The 20,412-nt window shown below is 48.6% G+C and overlaps 4 protein-coding genes and 1 non-coding gene across 6 annotated transcripts; all 5 read left to right on the forward strand.

Annotated features, from left to right (window-relative positions):
• The first annotated feature begins 638 nt into the window (after positions 1–638).
• Positions 639–5,498, forward strand: LOC101766529 (uncharacterized protein DDB_G0271670). Of its 2 annotated transcripts, XM_004970323.3 has the most exons (5): positions 639–912; positions 1,012–1,109; positions 2,305–2,425; positions 3,332–4,438; positions 4,797–5,498. In XM_004970323.3, exons 2-5 carry the CDS (start codon positions 1,063–1,065, stop codon positions 5,211–5,213), a joined length of 1,692 nt encoding a protein of 563 aa, XP_004970380.1. In that variant the 5' UTR covers positions 639–912; positions 1,012–1,062; the 3' UTR covers positions 5,214–5,498. The 2 variants fall into 2 exon arrangements, with proteins under 2 accessions (XP_004970380.1, XP_022682984.1); XM_022827249.1 differs by lacking the exons at positions 639–912; positions 1,012–1,109 and having other exon boundaries at positions 2,305–2,429; positions 4,797–5,314.
• Positions 5,499–7,575: 2,077 nt separating this feature from the next.
• On the forward strand, positions 7,576–12,847 carry LOC101766948 (probable inactive receptor kinase At5g58300). Its single transcript, XM_004970324.2, has 3 exons — positions 7,576–7,993; positions 9,951–11,303; positions 11,933–12,847. The coding sequence occupies exons 2-3, from the start codon at positions 10,022–10,024 to the stop codon at positions 12,556–12,558; spliced, it is 1,908 nt and encodes a 635-aa protein (XP_004970381.1). The 5' UTR covers positions 7,576–7,993; positions 9,951–10,021; the 3' UTR covers positions 12,559–12,847.
• A 672-nt stretch (positions 12,848–13,519) lies between these two features.
• Positions 13,520–13,593, forward strand: TRNAI-AAU. Its single transcript has one exon. It is a non-coding gene; the product is annotated as a tRNA-Ile (tRNA).
• A 947-nt stretch (positions 13,594–14,540) lies between these two features.
• LOC101767347 lies at positions 14,541–17,045 on the forward strand. The gene is made up of 3 exons (XM_004970325.2): positions 14,541–15,052; positions 15,159–15,308; positions 15,440–17,045. Exons 2-3 carry the CDS (start codon positions 15,191–15,193, stop codon positions 16,669–16,671), a joined length of 1,350 nt encoding a protein of 449 aa, XP_004970382.1. The 5' UTR covers positions 14,541–15,052; positions 15,159–15,190; the 3' UTR covers positions 16,672–17,045.
• An 896-nt stretch (positions 17,046–17,941) lies between these two features.
• LOC101767633 (putative pentatricopeptide repeat-containing protein At3g11460, mitochondrial) lies at positions 17,942–20,407 on the forward strand. The gene has a single exon (XM_004972175.3). It carries the CDS (start codon positions 18,003–18,005, stop codon positions 19,923–19,925), a length of 1,923 nt encoding a protein of 640 aa, XP_004972232.1. The 5' UTR covers positions 17,942–18,002; the 3' UTR covers positions 19,926–20,407.
• The last annotated feature ends 5 nt before the right edge of the window (positions 20,408–20,412 follow it).

Consider the following 20,412-nt stretch of genomic DNA (forward strand, 5'->3'; position numbering starts at 1 on the left):
ACAACACGCGTTTTGGTTATTTTATTAAGAATTTATTAGGATGCAAATGTTTCGTAGGTCTCCCATTTCAGGCCCAAATTCAAAATTGGATGCACGGGGGACCTAAGGTAGGAAGGCCCTAGATAATTAACTAGCTCAGCATTCCGTGACTCAAAACGCCCGTCGCTAGCTTGCTGCCGGTCGCGCCCGTAACGCCTGACACCTGTTAAACAATCGCCCGCGCGCTCGGACCGGTGATCCACTCATCCACCTCAACATCCCCATCCTTGACCGGAGCGGTGGCCGGTGGGCTCTGGGCCCTCTGGCTGCCATGGATAGCGACTGACCTGTGGGGATGTTGATGAGACCCCACCTGTCAGGGTGCGCCCCCCATTGAACCCCAACACCTGGCCTCTGTCCGTTTCCGTTCCGTCCAAAAAGACTCCGCCGACCTCCAGGCTTACCGCCTCAAGTACACTTTGTCCGGTTTTACGGAGTAGTTTATTACCAGCCCTTTCGCTACCGCCACGCCGTGCCACGAGCAGCCAAACCCACTGACCACTGGGACCGCGCTCTTTACTGGGCCCACATGGACTAAAGAAACACTCACCAGGTGCCAATATTTACCGCCTGGCGATTCGAAAATCAAACGAAGGGAAGGAAGACTCGAGAAAAAAAAAAAAACCGCGGAGCAATCGAGCAAAGCACACGCATCCATCCCTGCCCCGTCTCCCGTCGCAGTCGCCTCCTCTTCCCCCGCGGTCTCAAACCCGCGCAAACGCGCAGCTCCTCGCCGCGAGCAAGAGGGCCAGGACCCTGGAGAGCACGGCGCAGGGTGGGAGAGGCTCTCCCCTTCCGCCGATTCGAATCCCTCGAGGCCCGAGCCGTCTCCGGCGGGCGCGCCGACGCACCCCCTCTCGCCCAATCGCCGGGGTAAGTGCGAGTACCGGACCGTAACGGCACCGCTGAGTTTTATCGTTCGCGTTTTGAGTTTACGGGTGGTGGTTTTAAATTTTTTTTCCCCTTTTGCAGTTGCGTGTGTCGATCTAGCGCCGGTTTTTGGTCTGCGGTGGGGGGGTCGAGATGGAGGACCTGCTGGACACGGAGATCGGGAAGAACGACTATGACTGGTGATTGAATGATTACTCTCGTTTTGCGGTGATCCGATTTCCTAATGTGGCCACGATTTTGTGCCGCATGCGATTGGTTAATCATTTGAATAGTTGCCGTGAACGTAGTCAAAATGGTTGGCTATGCGGTGTTCTCGAACGGTCTAGAAAGTTTGCTTGGTCGCTCCCCGACGACTCTCTACTCATTGTACTTGGTTTCTCCAGGGTTTTTCCCAAATCATTTTTGGGGGGTTTTGGGTGTGCTGACTGTGATTGCTTGTGGGCATTGGGCAAGGTTGGCCTGCCTGGTAGGGACCTTGTTTGGATTAGCTGGGGAGTTAGTTATGCTGAGAGCAAAGATAGGCATGCAACTTGATGGTTGGCATGTGGGCTCCTTCCATGACGAGCAAAGCTCTGGACGTTATGTATACATACTTTTTTTTTCTTAGTAAGAGGAAATCAAATAAAAAGAATAGAATGACAGATAGGGTTTCCTACTTCAGAATGTCTTCAAATTATCTCATTTTGGAATGATTCTATTGTTGTTTAAATGAAATACTGCGATTTCTGTAGAATATGATTACATCGCCCATGTAATTGTGAAATTTGGAAGGTACACATATCAGACTTGTGGTGTTTTCTTATCATTTCAATACAAGTTTAGTTGAAATGTTTATTGCTTTCATGCAACCATAGCACCATTTCGATTGCCCTTAGTGAACATGGTAGCTTTATCCGTATTAGGAAGCATTACTGATTTACAATGATAAGATAATGCATCCACAGGTGCAGACCATTCTGCGGAGCTTTCAGATGAGATTTGGTTGTGGCTGTTGGCAGGAGCAACAGCTTTAGACACTTTGCTAGGTCGTAGTCTCAACTTTTTCCGTGGCTTATGTGCAACATAAACTAACCTGTGCAGTTGTCTTAATGTAATGATGCACGGTACTCCTGCGTATTCTAGAAAGAAACTATAAACATCTAGTTGTACAAAAAGGTTGATTTGGATGCCATTTTCATGAGATTGTTCACAAACGGATTGTTGTGTTGTTGCCTTGTTGGTCAAGATGTAGGAGCTAACTTCTATTTTTGTGCTTGAACATCATCATCTGTGTCTTAATATTCTGATATCTGTTGTCCAGGATCATGTGGCATGTGTGCACGAGTGACTACATATCTTGACCCGATCTTGTAACATATGTAATGAATTCCGCAGGCTTTTGACGCCCCCTGGAACCCCTCGTGTTCCTGCACTTGATGCTGCTGAGAAAGATACATCCTCAACAGTGACTAAACGCACTGTTACCAGGTCATCCTCAACGACTAGAGCATCGAGGGTTGGTACAGTTACTGTTATTATATGCTAAATGTTTCTATATGTAATATATTTCTTGATCTTTGTCTATGCAATGTCAAGATATTTTGTGAAGGTTATATATATTTTATATTATCAGTGGCATTTGAATTCACTCAGGTCATATTAATGGTTTGCTTGCATAAGGAATAACAATCTACTGCTGCATTCAAGTTGCATAAGGAATAATGTTTGTGACATCCTTGCAACAATAATCTATCCATGCTTTACGGGATCTACAACTGCAATAACTACTGATTTGGGAGTTTACAGTGGATTCAAGAGCATTTTGTGCCTAGCTTCAAAAAGTTGCTAGAATCATTTTTATCTTCTGTACAGTCTTAAATAGTGTGCACAAGATTGATAAGCATCTTCATCATCTGGGTAGTCTGTCAAATTAGTGGATGTTAAAACATGAAATTGTACTAAAACATAGTTCTTACTCTATTTTCAGCAATCATGTCTCGATGATTTGTCAATATTGTCAACAAAACTTTCCTTAGGAATAACTATTATTTGTGCAATTGCAGAAATCACTGTCCTTCTCATAGGGCTTTGCTGATTAATTGCTTTATAGTTGGTTGATTATTTGGTGACCATATGTGGAAACCTTTAAATTATTGCACACACCTCTCATATGTTAGTTGTACTCCATGGTACATGCAGTACATTTGAATCCACAATTCCACAGCATTCTGGAATTTACTTTTGAGACATGAAAATCAAGTATCATGTAGTTCAAAATGGCAAACTTGATAATCACCCACTTCAGTCAAATTGTGAGAACATACTCAGCTACAGAACTGTTTTTTGAAATTTACTCTCAGCTGCTCATATCGTTGGGGATCATGAATATAGTTAACACAACTGTATGGTATGTTTGTTGCAGCTTTCCGCTTCTGAACCAGAGAATGGGCATTCAACATTTCCCGCTAGACCAGCACGAAGTAACTCTGTCTCCCGCCCAGCAGTTCAATCTACTCTTATGTCTAGCAACAGCAGCTCATCAATCCTCAATGCAAACATTTCCTCTATCAGTTCAAGACCTACAACCCCGAGCAAGCGGACTGCCACTCTTACTGCATCAAAATCATCTGTTACATCTTCACGTCCAGTGCCAACACGGTCCTCTACACCTGTCAAAGCCCGTACGTCTACACCAACTAAAACTCGTCCATCTACTCCAGTTAAAAATCATCCTTCTGTGTCTAGCTCTATGGCCAACTCCACTGCTCCCAAGACCATGTCAGTACAAAGCTCAAGATCATCAACTCCAACATCTCGGTCTCGAATCTTGTCCAGTTCATCTTCAAGCACAACTAGTGCAGTGAGCCGTCCCAGCTCATCCTCTGGTAAAATTCCTGCAATAACTCGTACCAGTTCTTCATCAAGTACAGTTCCTTCAGTGAACCGTTCTAGCTCTCGGTCATCCACACCCACTCGTCAGCCAACCATGCGTTCATCAGCACCATCTGTTGGTCGCTCACCTTCTGTTGGGCGGATTTCTGGCAGCAATAACTTGACATCTAATGGCAGATCCTTAGCCAGTAGTGGTCGGAGTTCAGCACCTTCATCAGCGCCATCATCCCGTCCAAGTTCCCCAAATACACGGCCACGAGCTCCAGTTCGCCCACTAGATATTCCAGATTTTCCAAGTGAAACTCCACCAAACTTGAGGACAAGACTGCCAGAACGACCACTCTCTGCTGGTAGAGTACGACCAGGTATGGGTTCGGGCGCCAGGTCAAAGCCAAATGCTGAACCAGTTTCCTCAGCTCCTGTAAAAAAGATGTCTGTGCCTGCTATCACTCGAAGTAAGTTCTCTGATGTACAATCAAAGGCATCTTCTCCTACCAATGGGCACCAAAGTAGGCAGAGTGAAAGATCTGTTTTGGAAGGTCAAACAACTAGACCCTCGCGATCTGTCACAGCTGCAGACAATGGATTCGGTAGGACAATATCGAGGAAGTCACTTGACATGGCTATCAGGCACATGGTATGTTCACCCCCTCATATTTACATTGAATTGAACAAGGTCTTATGTGTTTCTATCTCTGCCATTTTAATCAGAAAAAAGAGGTAGTTTCCATCTGTATGCAGGAAAGATTACAGCTATTGTATTCCTGAACTAAAGTACTTTTCAGATTATGCCTGTTTAAAGTAGTAACTTTGAATGTTATAAAGAATCTAGTAAATTATAGAAGATGCATTTTTTTTAAAAAAAATACATTACGAATTGGTAAGTTTTACCTCTTGGATCTGCAGTTGGCAACAGACTCTTGTTATTTCAAGTTTCACAAGTTTGCAGGTAGGTTTTCTTGCTTAGAAGAAACTGAATGACTCTTTCATTGTAGGACATTCGACAAAATTTGGGTGGCATCCGTGGTGCCTCTCTATTTCCTCATAGCATTCGCTCTACTAATACCAAGGGCCGACCAGCTCGATCGTCAGACCCAGGCCATTCCGTCTCAAATGGTGACCGATGCTTCACCGATAATGGCAGCAGCAATGGGCACTTCTCTGGAGATTCTAGTGGTGCTCTTTCACACAATGGCGGGAGCTCCATTGGTTCCCCTGATAGGGAAAGCACTGGAACAAAAGAGGTTCTGAGTGAACTGGATATATACGCCAATTCACGATATGAGGCGATGTTGCTGAAGGAGGACACCAAGAATACGAGTTGGTTGCACAGTGTGGATGACAAGTCTGACCAGAGCCCAGTGTTTGATCACAGGTTTGAGCCGCTCCCTGAGCCATTTGGTCCGCTATGAACTGTTTACAACCCGTAAAGATGGGCTCATTGTTCTGTTCTTCCCTAGCTATTACAGACTGTATGCTGCTATCTCTGTTCGGTTTCCTCCTTCCCCCATCTTTTCATAGATCTGCTAGAGCAGATAAAGATAGTGGGGTTTTGTACCTTGTACTCCTTTGATAGCTTGAATATCTATTTTGAGTGATTTTTGTGTTTGAAACCCAAATACCCAATGTATGGGAACACAATATATACTCAATTTACAACCTTAACATCATTATGATGTGTAAGTTTCAAGTGTTCACTGCACGATGACGTGAATTGTAATACCACTTTGTTCCCACGCGTTGATTTATAATTGGAAAATGGCAAAAACCCTCCTACGAGCTGTAACTTTTATAAGTTTTCGTATCCCATAGAGTTTTTTGCTCGATATTGCTCAGGATTAGCCTCCAGTGTGACTCTTAGTCTCCAAATGTTTCACCATTGCTTAGACTTCATATAATTCGCATGGACCGACAACATCAGGATTCTTCTCTTCTTTATCTCACGCGTGGCATTATGATCTCAATATTTTTATAAATCCTTCCTCCTAAATCAAAATTCTAGTGTATCAAATTGAATTAAAGCGTACCCGATCCATAGTGAGGTATCTAAAGGGATGTACGAGGCCAGACGAAAGACATATCAAATGGTCAACGCTGTCAGAGGGGATTAGGGGATGTGAAAACTCATTAGGAATGCAGGTACTTGATCGTAACAATTTGAGGAGTAGTTTCTTTTTTTTTTTCTCTTGGAAACCCCCTAACTCGCAGGACCTTTTTGTCGCATTTTTTTCCCTTTATAATCTACTAAATTGTAAAAGCTGGTCGTAATACACTAGCATGTTCAAGTTTAAGACCTCGCTGACATACCTGTCTAGGACAATATTTGCTGGAAACCGAGTCAAGTCGACAGGTGGTCCCAGTGCAATTGAAGTGGAATCTTGAGCCGCTGGTTGACCAAATAACTCCACTGGTCGCTGTGACAGTGGTTCAACCACTCTGATGCACCATCATTCTAGGTGAAAATAACCTGAGCTAAGAACAGGTCCCCCAAATTCTCAATTCTTTTATTTGCCCTAGGTAACGGTTTGCCTGGAGGTTCTTCTCCTTGGAGTTTACCTGTCTGTCCGTTGTCGTCAACCTTGTGCTAAACTTGAAATGTTGAAATGCTTATGTTAATCATCTGCTTAATCTTTTTCTCGAATGGGCCTGCTCGGTGGTAGCTCATCTGGAATAAAGTTTTCTGTGTTGGCATTGGCTTGCCAGTCGATTCATCCAGGCTGCTGAGAAGACAGGAGCGGCGAAGTTGGATGGGAACATAAATTTGTTTCTGGATCCCAACATGCTACTGCAAAATTATTGTTTAAGATGTAGCCACGTATGGTAGTATAGTGGTACTGTAGATCTGTAGCATGGCTATTCAATTAACCACCGATATAATGGACCACGAGATGCAACCATCCCGTTGTCATGTTGCGTTGGAGCATGATGACCTTTTGCATCCTCTTGCTAATTAGTGAAACGTGCTGGATCATCTCCTGAAGAACCGGCGGATTCTTAGCCAAATACTGTACTTCAGATCATTGATGCTGTAGAAGCCTGACCAGTTGCAGTTTTTCTACTTGGTAATATGTGATCGACATTTTTGCGGCACAAAATTGTTCTGCTTGACACATGACATGATTGAGTGGCTCCATTTTGTGAACATTGCTGTTGCAGCTTCACTTCAATCTGTTCATGCCGTTGGAGCTTGGGTGCTTGCCTGAGGTAGCCAAAGGGGGGGTTGTTGATCTGAGGCGTTAATTAATAGCCATGAAATTTGTATTGCGTTGCTCTCACGGTTCACCAACTTCACCTACCATGGTATCCGTTGACAGGAATTAATCAATACAGTGTACTGAAGCACCCACCAATACCAGTTATCTTCGAAAATGAAGAGAGAAACGATGCCACATTCTTTCCAGAGATCCAACTCGATAATTCAAGCTCGGAGATTCATAAAATCTTGAAAGGAAGAGGATAGGATAATTCCTTTTCCTTTTGCAAAAAAGAAAAACCGAGAAAACAGCTGAGAGCGTACTGGTAAATGTAGGGTTGATGTTTCTTGGTTCATCATACGGTGAAACCAAGGCAGGAGAAGAGAAGATTGTAGTTTGTACTCTAGGAGTCAATGAGCCAGACTGCCAGAGAGGCCACGCCAGCGCATCTTCTGCAGGGCTGCGGCTCTGGCCGTGGCCGAGGTCGGCCGGTCACGCTCAGGGGCAGATCCGTCACCCAAAAGTCCCCAGAACCAAGCTCCCGACACGCTTCTCTTAAATGCACACCAAATGTGTACACACAGGCGACGCGCAGGCCGCAGCACACTCGAGTTCTCTCACTGCGCCCAGCCCGCGTCCCACTCCACTCCACTCTCCACCACGCCACAAGCCACACACCCAGACACTCCGGACAGAGGGGCAGCAGCACAGCCGCACAGGCACGAGAAACAGCTCACAGTCGCGGCGAGCTCCCGGGTCTCCAGCGAGAGAGCAGGAGGGAGGGGGTGGCCGCCGGCGTGGACTCCCGCCCGGGGCTCTCCGCGGCGCCTCGGCGCAATGCTGGCCTTCTCCGGGGGCAGATCGGGCTGAGCCGCGGCCGCGGCTCTCGAATCGCCGCCGCCCTCGCGTGGTTCCGGCCGGAGGACGGATCTTGCGGCGGAGGACGCGAGAAGGGGGAGTGGGAGGCGGCCGTTTCTTGATTTTTCTGCTAGCCGAAGGTTTGGGGCCTTCTCCGTTCTTCAGTCCGTGCTTTCTTGTTTTCTGCAATCTTTGCCTTCGGTGTTTGATTTTGGTGCCAACTTTAAATTCTGGATTGGACCCTATTCCCCACCTTTGGGAGAGGATTTATGCAGGGCATATGGGATATTGCAGGTTACTGAAATGTAGTTTGTTATGTTTGACCTTTTTGCAAAAGGTCACTGTTTAGGATTTGATAAAATGTGAGTAGTTGGTTGTAGCTGCTATTTTTTTCTTCAGCAGACGAGAAAATTGACCGATTTTTAGTGTTTGAAGAGTTGGGTAGTTTGAATCTTACGTTATTTAAAGAACCACTTGGTCAGTACTTAGTACTACTCTCTGGTGTGATGAGTTCTTGGTTGCTTTTCCTTTCCTACACTGTATTTGTTAGTGATCCCATTTTTCATATCGAAAAAGATTTTATGGTGTAAATGCTGTTTGTGTGGTTGAGACAGTCATATCCTCACTTTACTGGGTTCACAATCGATTACGCGGATGGATTCGCGTGTAGGGCCATGCCAGGCTAGCCCATCCAGGGCATAGAACAACGGCATTAATTCAACCAGCCCCCCACCAAAAGTTCAAAGCTCTCGTCTTTTTCCTTCCTTTGGTTTCTTGCATTGCATCAGAGAGCTTTCGCTTTTATGTGCTAGCCTTTAGTATATGTGCCATCACTTTTGGTAAGCATTTGGTTCTTTAGAACGCAACGGCATGACTGTTGCATCAGGTGTAGAGGGAAGGTTTGGGTCAGCTATAATGCAGTATTATGGGCTGGTACATTATGGAGATCACCTCCAAGGCTCCAAGTACAGGAATCTAGCAGTTTTCCCCTTTTTGGAGACTTTGGCTAAACAGCTCTTGGCATTATCTGCCACTGTTCTCTTATGATGGTTGTTAGTCATAATTCCAGTGCTTGGGGGCAGTGTTTAGTGAGTATTTTTGTAGCTAATTTGTTAATATAATGTGGTATGTGCTTTATTAAAAGGAGGCTCGTGACTGATGAATGATGGCTACTTTCTGATGTGATATGGATGGTTTGCTTTTGTCATATGCTCCTGATCCCATCCCCAACTGCCCCGTTTAAAAATAGGAAGATAAACTATGGCAGGTCAGTTTGATGCTTGTCTCATGGTTGAGACTAGGGAAAAGACAATGAGGGTCATGTGTGTTTCCTTTCAGCGGGACGCCCTTCATAGCATGCCTCACTATTAACCACTTAAATCCAGTTTCTTTTCCTTTTTATTCCAACAAGGGCTGTGTTCTGATTTCTGACCATGGTAGCTCCAGTTGCCAAAGTGAATTATTCTGGGTTATGCAAAGTACTAGCATAGGTAGGTACAGTTTGGGTAGCTCTCAATGCTGCCCTGAAATTCCTGAAGAAATTGTCATGTTGTACAAGGTACACTCTGTTGTTTAGTGTTCTAATGCAGTAACTTTTTGTACTTTTAGTGTGTCACAGTTCTGTTTAGGCCGTAAGTGTTGTGTTTTGTGATGGAATACCTAACATTTATTTACTGAATCGGGGAGTCTGTTTATGAAATGAGCTAAAATGGGGCCTTGATTTGGAACTAAGGAGAGATGCTACTGACAGGCTGTTAGTACAAGAAAATGTCTACTTCCTGCCTATCTATTTGAAGATCTCTTTTGTATTTTGGGGGTTAAAATATCTGATGTATTATTTTCTACAACATTTGCCAGATGCCCATCTTTTCAAAATTCTCAGATTCTTTTGATCGTCTTTATTTTTCTCATTAGGAAGCTAGCGATGAAAGTGTGTCAGAGGTCAAAAGTTTGTGCATCATGCATCATATACTGAATTCTTTCTTTTATATGAAATATGAATATGAAAGGCTATGTTGTTGTATATGAAATATGAATATATGATCTTGATGTTATGCGCTGTTTCACTAACTTCTATTTCTTTTCTTGTGCTGCTAGAGGATTGAAGTTCTGATGGGAAAGCTTGTACAGTAGTACTGAATCCAATTCTTTTCCAGCAAGTCTCAACCATGCAACATCTTACAGTGATAGCCTTTGTGGCTGCTTCTCTTCTCTTTGCAAGCATTCCTCATGCCAAAAGTGCTGATCTCAACTCTGATAAGCAGGCTCTTCTTGCATTTGCTGCATCACTGCCCCATGGCAAGAAGCTCAACTGGAGCTCCACAACACCTGTCTGTACCACCTGGGTGGGGGTGACATGCACACCAGATAAGAGCCGTGTACATACACTACGTCTACCTGCTGTAGGACTCTTTGGTCCAATACCATCGGACACTCTTGGAAAGCTAGATGCCTTGGAGGTATTGAGCCTTAGGTCCAATCGCCTTACTGTTGACCTCCCTCCTGATGTAGGATCTATTCCTGCCCTCCATTCCCTCTATCTTCAGCATAATAACCTGTCTGGAATCATACCAACTTCCCTCTCTTCCAGTTTAACATTCTTAGACCTGTCGTACAACACTTTTGATGGAGAAATTCCATTGAAAGTGCAAAATCTTACTCAACTTACTGCATTACTTCTCCAGAATAACTCACTTTCGGGACCCATTCCTGACCTCCAACTCCCCAAATTGAGACATTTGAATTTGAGCAACAATAACCTCAGCGGGCCAATACCACCTTCCTTGCAGAAATTTCCTGCAAGTTCCTTCTTGGGGAATGCTTTTCTGTGTGGATTTCCTTTGGATCCATGTCCAGGAACGGCACCTTCTCCTTCTCCAGTATCACCCCTAGCACCCAGTAAGACCAAGAAGAGCTTATGGAAAAAGATCAAAACTATTGTGATAATTGTAATTGCTGCTGTTGGAGGAGTATTGTTGCTTATTTTGATTCTCATGCTCTTGATATGTATTTTCAAGAGAAAGAAGCACACTGAACCTACCACAGCTTCATCCAAAGGAAAGGCTGTTGCAGGTGGCAGGGCAGAAAATCCTAAGGAAGACTACAGCAGTGGTGTTCAGGAAGCAGAGAGGAATAAGTTGGTTTTCTTCGAGGGCAGTTCATATAATTTTGACTTGGAAGATTTACTGAGAGCTTCTGCTGAAGTTCTTGGGAAAGGAAGTTATGGAACCACCTACAAAGCTGTTCTTGAGGATGGCACCACAGTTGTGGTCAAGAGACTGAAGGAAGTGGTGGTGAGCAAGAAGGACTTTGAACAGCAGATGGAGATAATTGGCAGGGTTGGCCAACACCAAAATGTCGTTCCATTGCGTGCTTACTATTACTCCAAGGATGAGAAGCTATTGGTGTTTGACTATGTCCCGTCTGGTAGCCTCGCTGCTGTTTTGCATGGTATGTTCTTTGTTTTGCCTCTTTAGTTATTACCGATTAGTACTTATTTCTGGCTTTCTATCCTGTTCAACTTGTTCCTTAATACTGATGCCAGAAACTGGTAATTGAGGTTGACTAATATGCACCAGTTCAAGGTTATTAAGATATAGCTAGGAAACCAAAAAACCAAAACTATAGATTCATTGGCTTTTACAGTGAAATCAGCATGCTATTAGTGGGTTCAGGAGAGGGATAAATAATTTCCTTTGAAAACTTAGCAGTATCATATTTTGTACTAGAATTGATGTGTTAGTTCTTGTTTCATTGTGAGGTCATATGGATAATTACTTTTTTTTTCTTCTGTCAGAAAGAATCAACTAAACTTACCACCATTTCTCTATGTTAATTACCTTTTCCCTTTTGGCAAACCATGAGTTAGAAAATGCACAGGCATTATTTTTCAACATGAAAATGCACGGGCATTAGCACTCATTGTAAGTGTATCAATAAGATTTAGGCATTTAGCATTACGTTTTTAATGTGTGTTAGCTCATGCCAGAAGCATCGGTCTTCATTGAAGAGAACTTTGTCTAATGTGTTGACTGTTGAAATGAAATAACACTATTGCATTTCATTGTAACTACTTTCAGGTAACAAATCTGCTGGAAGAGCTCCATTGGACTGGGAGACAAGAGTCAAGATATCGCTTGATGTAGCCCGTGGTATTGCTCATCTTCATGCTGAGGGAGGTGGCAAGTTCATCCATGGCAACATCAAAGCATCGAACGTCCTTCTATCACAGAACCAGGACGGTTGTGTATCTGAGTTTGGCTTGGCACAGCTCATGACCACTCCACAGGCTGCCCCACGTCTTGTTGGATACCGGGCACCGGAAGTCCTTGAGACCAAGAAATCAACTCAGAAGTCCGACGTCTACAGCTTCGGTGTCTTGCTCCTTGAAATGCTAACTGGAAAAGCCCCTCTCAGATCTCCCGGCCGTGAGGATTCCATCGAGCACCTTCCAAGATGGGTGCAGTCTGTGGTTCGTGAGGAATGGACCGCTGAGGTCTTCGATGTGGACTTGTTAAGGCATCCCAACGTTGAGGACGAGATGGTTCAGATGCTTCAGATCGCAATGGCGTGCGTGGCCGCTGTCCCCGACCAGCGGCCCAAGATGGAGGAGGTGATAAGGAGGATCACGGAGATCCGGAACTCCTACTCTTCGGGGACAAGGACGCCCTTGGAGGACAAGCCGGAGACTGCCCAAGCACCATGAGGGGTACAGCATAGTTTAGCCAGAGACGGTAACTAGGTTGCATAGTGAGTTGCTTATAGAGCTTCAGCAAAGTTGATAGCGTCCTGCGTAGCGCAGTTTCTGTTCGATCCCCGGTTGTTTCCAGTAAATCTGTTGTGCATTTTTTTTCCTTATTCTGATTGATAATCCGTGCCATTGTATCGTTCAGTTAAATCAGTAGCTCTTCTGATTTTCATAGGATAATGTTGCTCTGTAATTTGACATAATATCTGCAGCGTGATTAATGAATTGAATTTCCCTTCTATATTTCTGCCACTCCTTGTGCTCGGATTTTGCGGTGCTTCCTTAATGAATTGAAGTTGGAAAGATGGAACCAAACGAAAGTCTTGCTTTATCTGGTAGCTGATGTCTGGTGGTAAGTAGCAACCGCTTGCTGGATCTGGATGTACCGTCCTTAGCTAGCGCTTGCTGGCTGTAGTAGTATGTTAGAGAGCTTCCGACCACTTGCAGGCTGTATGCATGACCGATGCTCTTGCTCGTCCCGCCCGTGAGGCAAACGAGAAAAAAACAGTTTTACTGGCGAAAAAAAAAACTAATTTTATTCAGCTTCTATTTTCTTACCTCAGTTTGTGAAATGGTTTCACGCTGTAGTGCTTCGGTTTGTATAAATAGATGAAGTTGGAGGCGGTACCAGTCCTCCAAACGGGCCCTTACACGATTCCGCTATCGATGTATAAGCAAACATGATATGTGTATGCTATTTTTTTTTCAAAAATTGACATTCTAACACATGAGAAATTGGCAGCTCCCGAAAAAGCAAGACCCATAATTCAGATGGTATTGAGGGGAAACAGCGGGTGCAAATGTTCACGAGGGAAGTGGAAGCGAGGGCAAATGATAACCAGCAATTCAACATGACAAAAATGGGGGGACTTGACTTACAAATTAATAAATTTATAAAATAAAAATACAATTCAACATCGGCCTATTAGCTCAGTTGGTTAGAGCGTCGTGCTAATAACGCGAAGGTCGCAGGTTCGAGACCTGCATGGGCCACACATCCTTTTTTTTTCCTTTTTTTTGGGGGAAATTTCTGCCAAATTAATTCTTATTAGCATGGGCCACACATCCTTTTTTTTTCCTTTTTTTTGGGGGAAATTTCTGCCAAATTAATTCTTATTAGCTCCTGGCGCGAGGTTCCGTGCAATCAAAAGATAAGCGGCGTCCAGGTATTCAGACATGAGCTCTCTGTCGTCCAGCGCAGACCAACCTAATGATTTGCTTGGAGGATGTTTCGTGTTTGAAAAAGTTCCCACGTCCAGCGCAGAGAAAGGGTCGATACCTTGGTGGCCCGTACACCATGACACGGTCTCAACTCCAACGACAGCGACGCTGATTTACTCGGGCAGCCATACGATCCCGGTCCTGGCGTTGACGTCGATCGCTACTGATTACTGAACAAACGGGGATTTTGGCAAGTACTCCGTACTTGCTACTAGCGCGTGCGAGGGCTGTCACGGAATTTTCAGTCCCGCCCGTGTCACCTCTCACACGGCTCCTTGCTTCTCGGTTCCAATGGCTTCTTTAGTTTTGACCACGGGTCCTGCTCGGCCGTTTCACTTTCTCATTCTGCTCCTTTCTCAGTTTCCGGGGAGAGCATCGAACCTCTGATATTTCACCACAGCACACCTCGTCAACTGCATTCTCGCTGGGGACGAGATTGGATGTTTGCGTCGATAGAGCAAGGAACCCGGCCTCGGTTCCCCTTTCCTCAAGTCTTCGACAGTGAACTGATGCGATAGCACTAGCAGCTAGCATGACTGTACGAGGAAACGCCGGTGACAGTGAGAGATCAGGGTGTTCAGAAGAACACGTGGCTGCTTGTGTACTCCGTAGTTACTAGTAACAATCGAGACAAAAGAATTGAGCAAACAACACTTGAAACCATCCTTTTTTAATCCATGTCGTTGGCAAAACTGCTCAAGTAATTTTCCCATTCTTGTATGTAACAGCCATTGGAAGAGAGGGTAGGGGGTTGTGTGGTGTGAACTAAACCCGTGAACCGTGTGTTGCCGTGAGGGAATGCGTTCATTCTGCGCGAGGGGACCGGGTCTCCGCCTCCTCCCGCCTCGCTTTCAACACCCGTGCGCGTCGCACTGGCACCTACCTTCTCGTTCGGCTCGCGTCAACGGCGGTTTGGAGGCAGCAATCTCTCCATAACAGCCTGCCTCTCTGTTTTTTTCTCTCATCGAAGCAAATCTTCTCGTCGTGGCGCACAGCTTCTTCTCGACCCAGTCTCAGCTGCTGCTTTTCCTAGCTGTTTAAAGCGACGACGATTCTTCCTCGTCCAGCTTCCTTCGGCCTCACGTCTCGCGAGGTGGATCTTCCGTCCGTGCCTGGGTTTCTTGGAACAGACGACAGAGCAGTTCGTAATCTTGGCATGTGCCCCCCTCTTGAGATCAGTGGATGAACTGCTGAAGAAGAATTTGGGAGAATTAAAGGATTTGGCGTCTAGGTGAGCCTCTCGATCGGTTCTTCTGCTACGGCGTGTCGCCGTGACGCGACGCGACGCGCTTCTAGTCGGTGCCGGCTTACGAAACCCCCCTGCCCTGTTCTTGCAGGTAAGAACCGCGCCGCGGCCGGCGCCGTCGTCATGCAGGCCGAGGAGGTGAAGTCTCGGTTCGGGCGGTGCCCGTACTGCCGCGCCATGATCTACCAGGACCTCACCGCCATCATCTTCTACTGCAGCAAGTGCCGCACGCCAATCCGAGGTAGTACAAAGCACAGCTCCGCCGCTCGATTCGAGTTCCGGCACACGACGCTGTTCCTTCGTGTTCCGGCAAATACTCGTCCCCGGCGCGATCGATTGATCGGTTCTTCTTCTTCTCCCGCATTGGCGCAGGCAAGAACCCGCGGCCGACCGATGAGACCGAGTACGCGCTCGCGCAGCTCGAGATCCTCTCCGCCGACACCGCGTCGGTCTTCTCCGACGACGTCGAGCCGTCGAATCCGAGGTCGGCCTGGGCCGTCGACGACGACGACGACGGGCGGCCGTCGCTGGCGAGCAGGTCAACTACCGGTAGAAGCTCCGTGCCGACAAGGCAGGACACGGGAGCCGCGTCGTCGTCCTCTGCCTACAGAGGGTTTGGGTCGGTCAGAGATGGTGCGAGAAGCGGCCCTCTCAGCTCCAGCATGAACCGGGACGACCGAACGGAGGCTGCGCGACGCGGATCGCCGCTGCACGGCCGCGTAACCGAGCTCCGGCCGTCGTCGCGGAGAACCAGGCGGTCGAGCAGCGGCGATGTGGACGTGCGCAGCGACGGAGGATCCGGCACCGACTCGGAGTCCGACGTGCCGGCGATGCCTTACCGGCGACGGGCATCGCCGCTAAGCTCCCAAGAACTCGAGGTGGCGTCGGTCCTGTCTGGACTCGAGCCGACGGTCAATCTTGAAAAATCACCGCTGAGCGACCCGGCGTTCCAGAAGGACCTCCTCCATGCGCTCGACAACCTCCGGAAGCTCATCGCCGCCGTCGACCACCCGCGCAGCATCGAGGGGCATTGGCAAGGCATGATGCCTCGGCTGAGCGCGTCCTGCCACGACGGCGGCGGCGGCAAGCGCACGATAACGAGGCGCAGCTCCCGTCTCATGCGCCGCCTGGAGTCGCAGCTCACGCGGGCGCTGCCCGGCGAGCGCCCGCGCCGGGACGCCAGCGCCTCCTCCTCGTCGTCGGCGTCGTCGGTTTCGAGCAGTCGGCGCGGCGGGCCCAGGGCTCGGGCGCACCACTGCCGACCGCTGCTGGGCGGCACGCCGTTCGTGGTCTGCGACGAGTGCAAGGAGATACTGCAGCTGCCGGCCGCCCTGCCCGTCGGCAGAGCCTCCAGGCTGAAGTGCGGTGGCTGCGGCGAAGCGTTCGAGCTGACGCTGCCGGCGAGCGGCTCGACGGACCACCCGAAGAAGATCTTCTCCGCGCCGCAGCCTGCCGTCGGCGGCGGGGAGGACACCGAGTACGCGCGCGCGTGGAGCAACCTGAGTGGCGAGCAGCCAGGGCAGGTGGGGCCGCTTCACCGCGTGCTCGGGTACAGCTCCGTCAGCTCGGTTCTACGGAGCCAGCGGTACGGCGAGCACAGCTGAATCTTTCTGCTCCATGAACATTTTTGGGGTCCCTTCTTACGGCGCGGGGAAGATTTCAGCGGCTTTGTGATCTGTGAGAATTCATGAAGAATTCTTCATCCAATTACTGTTTTATTTCATTAAATTGGGTGTAAATTACAACGAGTCTGATTAATTTGGGGGGGGGGGGGGGTTTCGTGAAGAGATGCAAAGTTTTTTTTTCATTCTTTGTATATTCTTTTAGTGAATTAGAAAGAAATTCGTAATGGAATTGTATTGGTCCATAATGTAAAGAGGGGATTCTTCTTATGTTAGTCTATGCTACCTACTCGATCAGATTTGTTATTTCTGTCTTCTGAATCCAACGGGAACTCAAACAGGATCTATGCAAAGAACATCATGTTTTAGTTTTGCCATAAATCAAACTTTTTTCTAACTTTGATCATATATAACATCAAATTTCAATTAATCTACCATAAACATCTCTTGATGATACATTATTTGATATTTTAAATGTTATATTCTTTTATAAAATTTCTCAAAATCAAATAGATTGGACTTAGCATTGAGTTTTTTAATGTGAGTAAGTATCCTGAGAGTCTTCAATGACGAGCCTACCCGATGGTGATGGTGGGCACGCAAGACGTGGATAGTTTGATGAGACTAGTTTGATTGGGTAAAGGAAGGGATAGAGGCACCACAGTGCATGTACTGGATTGATGTAGCACCGGGTGGCGGCGGAGACGAGGAAGATGAGTGTACGGGGCGAGGACAAAGAAAGAAGTTGCTGATAGAGGAGGGAAATGAAGGGCATTTTGCAATTCTACCCAAATTTTGATCTCTAAATCGTTTGTTCTTATTTTTATTCAACTTTGCACTATTGCCCTTGCTTTGATCAAGTCAACCCATCTAGTTTTTTTTTTCCAGCTTTTGCCATCAAAACAGTGCGTTGACTTCGTCAAAACATGAGCGATTGTGCAAATTTAGCAAACATACAGTTAAAAGTCAAAGTGCCGGCATGTATGTAGTTGTCCCGAAAATAAATTACTGATACCGGTTGATTCAGAGGACCAAGTTCCCGTCGGGAGGTAGAAGAAGAGAACTTTCCATCGTCTCAAAAGAAAAGGAAAAAAAACTTATTTTCATCGTGACGGAGAGATCTGTTTTCCTTTCCTTTTCTTTTCTTTTCTTTTTTCAAAGCAGAGAAGAGCACGCTGCTTTACCTACTGCAGGTCAGGATAGAGTCCTTTCTGGTAGGATGGGCCCGCATGCCAGCGAGAGATGCATTTCATCGAACGCCTGCAATGGCCTTGTCCCCCATGAGGCCATGACAAGGCTATAACCCATGGGCCATGGCCACCGATCCTTCCACACCCGCCGCCGCCTTCGCCGGCGACGCAAACTTCACCGAGCCATGGAGCGCGCGGGTGCGCACCCTAACGCGCCTCGGTCGACACCGGGAGGCGCTGGCCCTCCTGCGCCGCGGCGACCCCTCGCCGCCGCCGCACGCCCTGGCGCTCCCGTCCGCGGCCATCTCCTGCGCCGCGCTGTCCCTCTCATCCGGCGTCGCCCAGATACACGCCCTCGCCGCGAAGCGCGGCCTGCTCCCTGCCGCCGACGCCTTCCTCCTCTCCGCGCTGCTCAGCTCCTACTCCCGCCTCGGCCGCCTCCCGCTCGCCCACCAGCTCCTCGACGAAATGCCTCTTGAGTGCACGCCCCAGACAACGCTCCGCACCGCGTTCAACTCCACCATCTCCGGCTGCGCGCTCCACGCCATGCCGGCCGCGTGCTTCGCCGTTTTCCGCCGCATGCGCGCCGCCTCGGTCCGCTTCGACGCCGTCACCCTGCTCGCTCTTGTCCCCGCCGCGCCTCTGAGCGCCGTGCCGCAGGTCCACGCACTCGCGGCACGGGCCGGGCTCGCCGCCGAGACTTCCGTGGCCAACTGCCTCATATCCACGTACGCGCGCGGCGGGGCGGCCGGCGCCGCCCTCGCCCGGCGGGTTTTCGACGAGATGCCGGCGGCCTCGCGCGACCTCGTGTCGTGGAACGCCGTGCTCTCGGCGCACGCGCAGAACGGCCTGGCCGTTGACGCGCTCGAGCTCTACCGCCGCATGCATGGCCCGGACGGCGGCGGGGTGGAACCTGACGCCGTGACGCTCGTCGGCGTGCTCTCCTCCTGCGCGCACCTGGGCGCGCGCGGCGTGGGCTTCGACGTCGAGCGCTACGTGCGGGAGAGACTCCCCGGCTTCCGCACCAACGTGCAGCTGTGCAACGCGCTGATCAACTTCCACGCGCGCTGCGGCAGCCTGCCCCGGGCGCAGCAGCTGTTCGACGAAATGCCCAGGAGGAGCATCGTGTCGTGGACGGCGCTGATCACTGGGTACGGCATGCACGGACACGGCGACGTCGCCGTCAGCCTCTTTGAAAGGATGGTGTCAGAAGGCATCCGCCCTGACAACATCGTGATGGTCGGGCTCCTGTCGGCGTGCAGCCACGCCGGGATGTACGACGAGGGACGTAAGTACTTTTCAACAATGGAAAGCGCCTACAAATTGCGACCGACTCTGGAGCACTACACATGCATGGTGGATCTCCTCGGACGTGCTGGGCGACTGGAAGAGGCAAGAGAGCTCATCTCGTCGATGCCCATGCCGGCTGATGGCGCGGTCTGGGGTGCCCTTCTTGGAGCGTGCAAGATACACAAGAACGCGGAGGTAGGGGAGGAGGCCTTCGAGCACATCGTCGAGCTGGAGCCCACCAACGCGGGCTACTACGTGCTCATGTCGAACATATATATCGACACAGGGCAGCTGGACGGCGTGGCGAGGGTGCGGGCGATGATGAAGGAGCGCGGGCTCAAGAAGGAGCCCGGGTGCAGCTACCTCGAGCACAAGGGGCGGGTACACCTCTTCATGGCCGACGATCACTCGCACCCGCAGGCGAAGAGGATCTACGAGCTCGTGATGAGGCTGGAGCAGGTGGTGAATGAGAGACCAGGCGTGAGTCAGAGTGGGGCGGCCGAGGGAGGCGCAGAGAAGGCTGCTGCGCAGCGGCTGGTCGGTTTTCACAGCGAGAAGTTGGCCGTGGCGTTTGGGTTGCTGAACACCGAGGCCGGCAGTGAGATCGTGGTGATCAAGAACCTCAGGGTGTGCGGGGACTGCCACTCGTTCTTGAAGGCGGTTTCTGGGATTGCCAACCGGGCGTTCCTGGTCAGGGACGCCAGCCGCTTCCATCGCTTTGAGGGTGGAGTCTGCTCCTGCAAAGATTACTGGTGAAGGACGTGCTCGCTGAGTCGCTGTGGGAAATCATTGTCTGCAAAGCATCAGAAACCGACGCCCTTAAACTTCAGGGCATAGGCGACGAATAGTAGAACAAGGCGCTACTTCGAATGTGCCGATATAGAGATGTGCTACAAGCTGACAACACCACCCATCAACCGTTCACGTCGTGGCTGCTTCCTGCTAACATCTAATGGAAAATCTGAGGAAGACGACGTCTAATGGAAAATCCGAGGAAGACGAGCGCAACACTGGATTCAGGGAAGTAATTTGCAAGGCTGCGCAACACTCTCGCTCTAAGACCATCCAGGGTGTACAGCCAAACTCCCTTCATCTTTCTTTACCTATTCACAAAGCATGCAGATTCGGTGTGGATACTTGAGATCGCATACTGTACTGCAGCATAGCTACATGCTTACATGGAATGGCTGCATTCAAAAAGTCGGGAACGATTTCTAGTCTACATTCTTCCCACATAATTTGA

The sequence above is a fragment of the Setaria italica genome, chromosome V (genome assembly GCF_000263155.2).
Source record: "Setaria italica strain Yugu1 chromosome V, Setaria_italica_v2.0, whole genome shotgun sequence".
Classification (NCBI taxonomy): Eukaryota; Viridiplantae; Streptophyta; class Magnoliopsida; order Poales; family Poaceae; genus Setaria; species Setaria italica.

Coding starts and splice junctions, on each gene's coding strand:
- LOC101767633 (XM_004972175.3), top strand. CDS start 18,003: ATGGCCACCGATCCTTCCACACCCGCCGCCGCCTTCGCCGGCGACGCA.
- LOC101766948 (XM_004970324.2), top strand. CDS start 10,022: ATGCAACATCTTACAGTGATAGCCTTTGTGGCTGCTTCTCTTCTCTTT. Junction 11,304..11,932: donor CCTCGCTGCTGTTTTGCATG/GTATGTTCTTTG, acceptor AACTACTTTCAG/GTAACAAATCTGCTGGAAGA.
- LOC101767347 (XM_004970325.2), top strand. CDS start 15,191: ATGCAGGCCGAGGAGGTGAAGTCTCGGTTCGGGCGGTGCCCGTACTGC. Junction 15,309..15,439: donor GTGCCGCACGCCAATCCGAG/GTAGTACAAAGC, acceptor GCATTGGCGCAG/GCAAGAACCCGCGGCCGACC.
- LOC101766529 (XM_004970323.3), top strand. CDS start 1,063: ATGGAGGACCTGCTGGACACGGAGATCGGGAAGAACGACTATGACTG. Junction 2,426..3,331: donor CAACGACTAGAGCATCGAGG/GTTGGTACAGTT, acceptor TGTTTGTTGCAG/CTTTCCGCTTCTGAACCAGA. Junction 4,439..4,796: donor ACATGGCTATCAGGCACATG/GTATGTTCACCC, acceptor CTTTCATTGTAG/GACATTCGACAAAATTTGGG.